Genomic DNA, 7,872 nt, shown 5'->3' on the forward strand with positions numbered 1-7,872 from the left:
ACTATAATCCATATTGAGCTTGCAGAAACCACAATCAAATCTTCGATTTTTCAACGACAACCAGGTGAAAGAGACATTTAGCCGTCTGGCTCCATAGACCCCCATTGTTTTTGCACTTATTCGTGATCGCCCCTTGCGGAACTACAACAGATTGCAGGTACAATGGAGTAAAAAGGGAGTGATCCGGCTCTCCGTAAACGAGCTCTGTCCAGAAGTGCGAAAAAAGCAGAAAAGTGAAATGTGATATACACAGTATAGGCAGGTGGTGCATAAACAAGACATATATTGCAGTGTAGACAATAGTATCCTACATTATTAAAATGTGCCATGGTAAAATCCATTGTTAATGAGATGTGTCATTTGGTAATGGGAATAAAAGTTTATATAATCTAATTATCTTTGTATTCAATTTATGGTGGAATAATAGTTAGGCCCGCCTTTATTCATTTCTGGTGCAAAGTGTGAGGTTGAGGAGTCATATTTGCATAAATTCTTACCTCCAATCCACCATTCAAAGGCACTCAGGGTGTCTGTGACCAGGAGGTCCTCAGAGTATAGGGGAATCTGCCAAACTATTTGATCCCCATCTTTTTCTTCCAATAATGATAATTAAAAGGAAACAAAGTCAGTGAATGTACAAACAATTGTTGATGAGCATTTTTGTATACAAAGTAGGCTACTGTCTTCATACAGCTTGCTAACCCATTTTAATAAGCATTCGGACCCTCTGCTGTGTGTCTAGCCAATCCTTGGACTGAGAAACATTGGGGTATGGGAATGGAAATATAAAACTAGACATCTTGTGACATCCGAATCACAGTCCTGATTTGCAGTTTTAAAAGTTTGGAGTCACCCAAAAACTGTCACATTTTCTATAAAATGTGTATAGTTCATTCTCTTGCTGTTAACCATTTTGTAATTGTGACAGCTGCACAGCGAATCGGCGGTCATATGGTTGTTTTTGTTTTGATCCCCTCGCCTGACTAGACCTCCCGAAAGGAGGGTAGAGCGGACACAGTTTTCTGTGAATATTTTGAGAACCGTAGAGTATAGGTTGACCCATTTTTTTTTCTGTCTTGGCCTCCAGGGGCCCATCCCATACCCAGTAATGTGATGTATAGCGCCACCTAGTCAAAAATGAAAAAGCAAAAATGAGGCATTGTAATCGCAGGTATCTTTGGCTGACAGGTTCAAAACTGCACAGAATTAGGATCATTATGACACCCTCTGAATGCATGGCAAGTTTCGTGGAATACACAAACACACACACACAGGTATGCACACACTCTCTCACATGCACGCATGCACACATGCACACACACACACACACACACTCTCACAGTAGACATGCAGGCATGCACACAAGCACACGCAAGCACACACAGCATAAACACAAACATGTACACGCACACACACACACACACACACACACACACACACACATGCAGGCATGCAGGCACATGCACACACACACACACACCATTACCCCCACACACAGTCACAAGTGAACATACACACACACACACGCATAGACACATAAAACACACACACACATGCAGGCAAGCAGACACACGCACACACACACCCCCATTACCCCCACACACACACACACACACACTCACAAGTGAAAACTCACACACAGAGAAGCACACATACACAAAAGCATATGCACACACTCATTTACATATTATTATACAATATTAATTTACTTGGTGCAGCCGTGGCGTACTGGTTAGCGCTTCGGACTTGTAACTGGAGGGTTGCCGGTTTGAACCCCAACCAGTAGGCACGGCTGAAGTGCCCTTGAGCAAGGCACCTAACCCCTCACTGCTCCCCGAGCGCCACTGTTGTTGCAGGCAGCTCTCTGCGCCGGGATTAGTGTGTGTTTCACTAATTCACGGATTGGGATAAATGCAGAGACCAAATTTCCCTCACAGGATCAAAAGTAAAACTTTCATATAATCTAGATTCATTCCGCATAAAGTGAAACATTAAAAAGCCTTTTTATTATACAGAAATGTCGACCTGAGAAGAGCTCTAATCAGCTATTTAAGTCAATATACCGGCAATTGTTTCCTGAGCAGTTAATCTCTCAGTCTGGGCAGGGCAATGGTCTTTTTCATCAGATTTTTCATTTTTTGAGATTCACCTGTACCTGTAACTGTTGAGTGTTTACAGCAAATAAATCAAATCAGGGTTGTCTGTGTTCCATGAAATGGACAACCTATACGTCCTGTCAAACCTCGTGTGGATTTTAGACCAGATCAATGACCATGTCAAATTGCGAACATTATTCCATTTCGTTCAATTTAAACTGGCAGCTTCCATTAAAACATGCTTTTAAGCAGAACCATTGTCTGCGCATCCATGTGTATTACCAACAGGTTGGTCAGCATGTAGAGTAGACTAGGCTTGATCTGGTCAGGTCAAGCTGTTCTGAAAGTGTAACTGTCCTACCTTCATGCTCTTGCACATTTTTCCAATCTTCACAGAATATTTGCAAGCTGTTGTCATTGCTGGCAAAAAAACCCTACAAATCATTTGATGTTTTATTTATTTATGTATTTTTATCAAATGTGAATCTTTTGCAAAACGTAGCTCAGATTCACCACCCATTCTCAAATAGCAAAGCCTCAGATCTTTGACCCTTGATTCAGTAGGAATAGGAATAGTTCTTAGTAATCGATTTACATTACATAGTGAATGTGGGGCAGCTGTGGCCTACTGGTTAGCGCTTCTGACTTGTTACCGGAGGGTTGCCGGTTCGAACCCCTACCAGTAGGCGAGGCTGAAGTGCCTTTGAGCAAGGCACCTAACCCCTCACTGCTCCCCGAGCGCCGCTGTTGTTGCAGGCAGTTCACTGCGCTGGGATTAGTGTATGCTTCTCCTCACTGTGTGTTCACTTTGTGCTGTGTGTGTTTCACTAATTCACAGATTAGGATAAATGCAGAGACCAAATTTCCCTCACGGGATCAAAAGAGTATATATACTTATACTTACATACACAAAAGTTGCAAGAATAGGGGATGGAGTAGGACAAATTGTTAAGCGTGATTTATTTTTGCGAAGAGAATGTGCAGGACTGAGCGGCGGTCATATTTTGTACCGTTTTGCGGTACATCTCTATCTTGCACTGGTCATCAATTCACACTGTTTACTTTTTACACTATTTATCAATGCATATACCATATAATCTCATTTCGTTACTTCCACTTGTGCACTACATTCATCAGTTCCCATCTGAAATCTGGTGGGCAGACCATATTACCTTGCATTTTCAGTGTTGAGTTTTTCTTGTGCCAAAGCCACCGGATGCCAAATTTCTATTTGATAAATAGAAATAAGCAGGCCTTTTTATCTACAGTTAGGCTCATACATTTTTGAACCCATGCTAAAGTTGACTAAAAAGAGGAATAGAAAATCATCTTTTGGAAATTGATCTTAATGCCTGCAGTAAAAAAAATGAGGAAATATCCAACTGTTAAGGACACCAATTTTGTGAATGAATATATCATAAATAAATAAATGTTCTTCCTTAAAACACAGGGGTCATAAGTATTCGCACACCTTTGTTAAATTCCCATAGAGGCAGGCTGATTTTTATATTTAAAGGTTAGTTATTCCATGGATCCAGGACACTATGCATCCTGATAAAGTTCCCTTGGCCTTTTGACTTAAAACAGTCGCACATCATTACCCTTCACCATATCTCACGATTGGCATGGTCCATAAGATCATCTCTCAATGCAAATCAAACCAGCTATTAGGCTATAACTGAAATAAAACCATGCCAATCTCTAGGTATGGTGAAGGGTATGTGATGGTGTGGGGGCTATTTTAATTCCAAACAATAATTAAAATTTAAATAATTTTACAATAAAAATAATTAAAAAAATTATCAGGTTCATTTGTTTCAACATAGCCTTTTTAATTTCTATCAGGAACCAGCAAGAGAACACAAACACAGGCAGAAACATAATAATTAATATTGAATTATCTCCGTCGTTCAATTAGCAAAACAAACAAACATTCCACATGGGGAAAGTAAGATTGTATAACAAGTAATGATAAAAATCACACACAGCATAATCATCTGGGTTTTGTAATATGATTAATAGCTGCACCAATAGGGTTGTAAAGGAACTAAAAATGTTTGGTGAATTTCAGGAAACTTTCCATGGGGAATTTTGGAAATATTCCAAGTTGGAAACCTACATGGAATTAAAGGAAATTATGAAAATTAATTAATGAGAATTTACGGGTATTAACTGGGAATTTGGGGTAATTCATACAAAATGCAAATATAAATATAATCATTTTGTTTTTATCAAGCAATATGATTCGTTTGTTAGTATTTTCGCCTAGCTTACAAAGCTAACTATGCTAGCGGAATTTCCCATTCTTTGCCTATGGTTTACTAGCGTGAAGCTAGCAACACCGACACCACTGAACTACCCAAGGTACACTACGCCATTCAACAACAAAATCTGGATTGGTTGGAACATGGACTGACTACTGCTTTGTCCAGTCAGAATCCCAGAAAAGGGTAAATCAAATAAAATAATTATAAAAATGTGTTTAACTGACAGCAATTGACAAAACATATCACCCCAAACCTCATTATGATTATTTTTAAAGTGTCAAGCTGAATCAGACCAGCAATATCCATATGACTAATATTAACAGTCCTGTTTGAGCTTATGCAAAATTATGTACTCCCATTTGAATGAGGACAAAAGTGACGACAAGCCCACAACTCTGTTTGCAATCTTCCCCCAGTTTCCCACCAGTTATTCCCACATGAGATGACATTCACAATGACATTTTTATTGGGAAAAATGCTTTTCCCCATGTGCATGAATACACCATAGGTTTCCTATATGTCTAGCAACCTATTCTGATTGCCGTGTGCATGTGATTGACGAATGTGCAGGGTAGAAATTGCTTTAAAATCAGGTTGTTTTAACTAATATTATGCTGCAAGATGAGGGTTTTTTCAAGTTCTCTGTTACAGACTAACTTGCTATCCAGTTCATTGCCATTAATTCCTGTTTATTTCTGTACATTCCTGTTAATTCCTATGGAAAGTTTCCAACTTTGAAAATTCCCTGAATTTTGCAACATATGCACCAACCACATGAAAGAATGGATAGCTGTTTTCATTAATGACATATCACACATGCATAATTAGCTGCCAAGTTATTCAGATGTTCTCAGATGCCCTCTGCTGACTGATGAAATGCACTTTTAATAGAGATGCACTCTGTTTTTTGACTTTCATGTACTTTCCTTTTTAAGACAATTTCTAAAAACTATTCTTATTGGTCTTTTTGCTTTCATTCATGCTAATTTGCTATCCTTTCTTTTACTTATGTAATGCACATTTAATTGCCTCTGTGTATGAAATGCACCTTGCCCTGCTTAAAGGGGCTTTGGTCCAAATAAGATCACATACACTGTGTCCCAAATGGCATACTTCTGCACTTAGAATACCTAATTTGTGTGAGGGTGTTCACACTGAAAATTCCAATGACATGAAGTGCACTGCTAGTCCCCGGAAGGTGCACTCATAATGGTCAAAAAGCTGAGTGTAGAACACTGGACACTTTTCGCCCTCAACGGACACCATTGGCTACAGAGCGGAAGGGGAGGCATTTTCAAACTTGTGGTAATCGTGGGAGAAGCAGTAGTGGAAAACGCACTTTACAGAGGTATAAGCAAGTTATAAGCATAACTGTTTATGTGTCATAAACTGTTCATGTTTTGACACAGTACGACCATGTCACTGTCGAATAGAGGACACCAATAAAGTTATATTTAAATGTTGCGGCCGTCATTTCTGTTAAGTGCACAGAGTTGGTGTTCGATACGAGTTGACACAATTCTGTTCAAATATAGCCTCCACACTCCGCCTGTAAACACACAGTGCACACATGGAAGTACGCCATACGAGACACAGCAATAGTCAGAATTACCCTGAAGAATGAAGCAACAATAGTCCTCCTTGTCACTTTTTCTTCTGGAGTTGCATTTTAGCACGTGTAGCTCTGTACTTCTCGGTCTGGTAGCAGTCTGATTCAATTGGCTCGGTGGAAGGGTTTAAAGTGACATAGATGTATCCATTGCTCTCAGTGACAGAGTGGACCCTCTGTTTCACCCCCTTAGAAGTCCAAGGCCCTGGACGTAGGGGTTTGACTGAAGGATCCACGGGCTGATACATTCCTTCCCCCTCTAACAGGGTGATCTTGTATTTGTGCCATGGACACACAATACATAGCCGCCCACCAAATTCCTGTTGTTACATAGGCAGACCAGCACAAACAAACATTCAAAAGCAAAAGAACGGTTACAAGGCAAAAAGACCACAGTGAGAGCAATAATTATTGTGCTCTCAGGATTAATTACTGAGTAGTCAACTGTGAGGAAAAAATAAGGTAAGAGATCAGATGAAAAATATCAGCCTACCTCAATGTCTCCCAGTGCAAGATTACCACCCGAATCTGAGGGAAATCAAAATGTCAAATGTCAAATAAATGCAAATGTAACATTAGTCAGCTACTGTTACACAATCAACTCTAAATGGTTACTAATGTGAACAATCCCAAGAGCAATCATTACCTCAGCATAGCATAGGAAATTCTATAGGCCTATTTTTATATTTAGCATGAAAGCAAGTATCCATGCGTTTTTTCTATTTACAATAGGTGCCCTTTCGTTTTTCATATCTTTAATCAGATATTAAATTAGCATTAATAGGAATATGCAGTGCAAGGGCTGCAGGAGCAGCAATGAAAACCCTGGACTAAATGTTGGTCATCCTTACGGTAGCAATGTACGTCCAGAGCATAAAATTCTCCTTCATGGTAGAGAACCAGAATATCCCTGCCATTCACCAACTTCACGACTCGCTTGGCCTGGATGATGTCCTCTCTCTTGCCAAAACAGTGCCTTCCATCATCAGCAGAGGGTGTCTCTTGCCTATCTGCACAAGACATGCTTTCTCTTTTCCATTTATTTCAAGATGTCCGAGAAATAGCCTACATAAGACAAAGGAAAGTGGTGGTATGAGTGAACACAGCCTGTGGCTCCAGAGTCAGCTTGCAAGGCCCTCTCTCATGCCAACTCCATTGTGTAGCGATAGCCTACCCATCAAATCACACAGGTCTCGGCCTCGGTCACTGTTTTTCCTGAGTAGCCGACTCTGATGCTGATCACAGCTAAAGAAACCAACATGATTAATAGGTCACTTTATGATGACAGGGTTGGTCTACCGATTCAGTCAGCCAATAAGGCAATGACATTATTTTGGGATAACGCCTAGCCTTCAACCTTAAGCTACATTGTTGTGAACAATAATAATGGTCATAGGACAATATAAAGCCTAGGCCTATGAGCTGACGAATGCTAGGTCTAAGTTATATAGGCCTGCCCATCCTATCGAAATTGACATTTCCAGCAAAATCTGCCCAAGTACCTCGAGGTTAAAAAAAAGAAATGCGTCACTTTTCGCGCACAGAAATCCATAAATGTTCTAGAAGTAGCGAGACCCTCGGACAACACACGTCACTTCTTATCATACGGGACGAAATGGAGTGGACACGCGTGATCTAAAGTTATCTCTACCTCACAGGTGTCGGGGAACTCCAAACATTTGTTTTCTTCTACACTTAAATTTTTGAAACGGACGAGTAACTAATCACACATCGCCCTCTATGGGAAAGTAGTTATACCACAAGCATCGAATGTTTACGAGATTTTTTCCTTTAGCATTTTGTTTTAATTTTACCTAAAGTTGTAATATTGGAATACACAATTCCATTAATTTCAAGATTTGTGTTGTTGAAACAATGAATTAACCCACTTTACTTTATC

General features: G+C 39.9%; 1 protein-coding gene across 3 annotated transcripts; it reads right to left on the reverse strand.

The window, feature by feature from the left end:
- Window positions 1–3,898: 3,898 nt before the first annotated feature.
- Window positions 3,899–7,615, reverse strand: LOC125294411 (Rieske domain-containing protein). 3 transcript variants are annotated; one of them, XM_048243113.1, is made up of 5 exons: window positions 7,475–7,615; window positions 7,147–7,217; window positions 6,824–7,037; window positions 6,466–6,500; window positions 3,899–6,292 (listed from the first exon to the last, which is right to left on the reverse strand). In XM_048243113.1, the coding sequence occupies exons 3-5, from the start codon at window positions 6,993–6,995 to the stop codon at window positions 6,008–6,010; spliced, it is 492 nt and encodes a 163-aa protein (XP_048099070.1). In that variant the 5' UTR covers window positions 6,996–7,037; window positions 7,147–7,217; window positions 7,475–7,615; the 3' UTR covers window positions 3,899–6,007. The 3 variants fall into 3 exon arrangements, with proteins under 3 accessions (XP_048099070.1, XP_048099072.1, XP_048099071.1); XM_048243115.1 differs by lacking the exon at window positions 7,475–7,615 and having other exon boundaries at window positions 3,899–4,211; window positions 5,976–6,292; window positions 7,147–7,468; XM_048243114.1 differs by lacking the exon at window positions 7,147–7,217 and having other exon boundaries at window positions 7,475–7,609.
- Between the last annotated feature and the right edge of the window lie 257 nt (window positions 7,616–7,872).

The sequence above is a fragment of the Alosa alosa genome, chromosome 5 (assembly GCF_017589495.1).
Source record: "Alosa alosa isolate M-15738 ecotype Scorff River chromosome 5, AALO_Geno_1.1, whole genome shotgun sequence".
Lineage (NCBI taxonomy): Eukaryota > Metazoa > Chordata > Actinopteri > Clupeiformes > Clupeidae > Alosa > Alosa alosa.

Excerpts from the sequence above, each read along its gene's own strand:
- LOC125294411 (XM_048243113.1), bottom strand. The coding sequence starts at position 6,995 with ATGTCTTGTGCAGATAGGCAAGAGACACCCTCTGCTGATGATGGAAGG. Across the intron at positions 6,501-6,823 it reads TCTGGACGTACATTGCTACC|ATTCGGGTGGTAATCTTGCA; the intron begins GTAAGGATGACC and ends GATTTCCCTCAG. Across the intron at positions 6,293-6,465 it reads TTGCACTGGGAGACATTGAG|GAATTTGGTGGGCGGCTATG; the intron begins GTAGGCTGATAT and ends ATGTAACAACAG.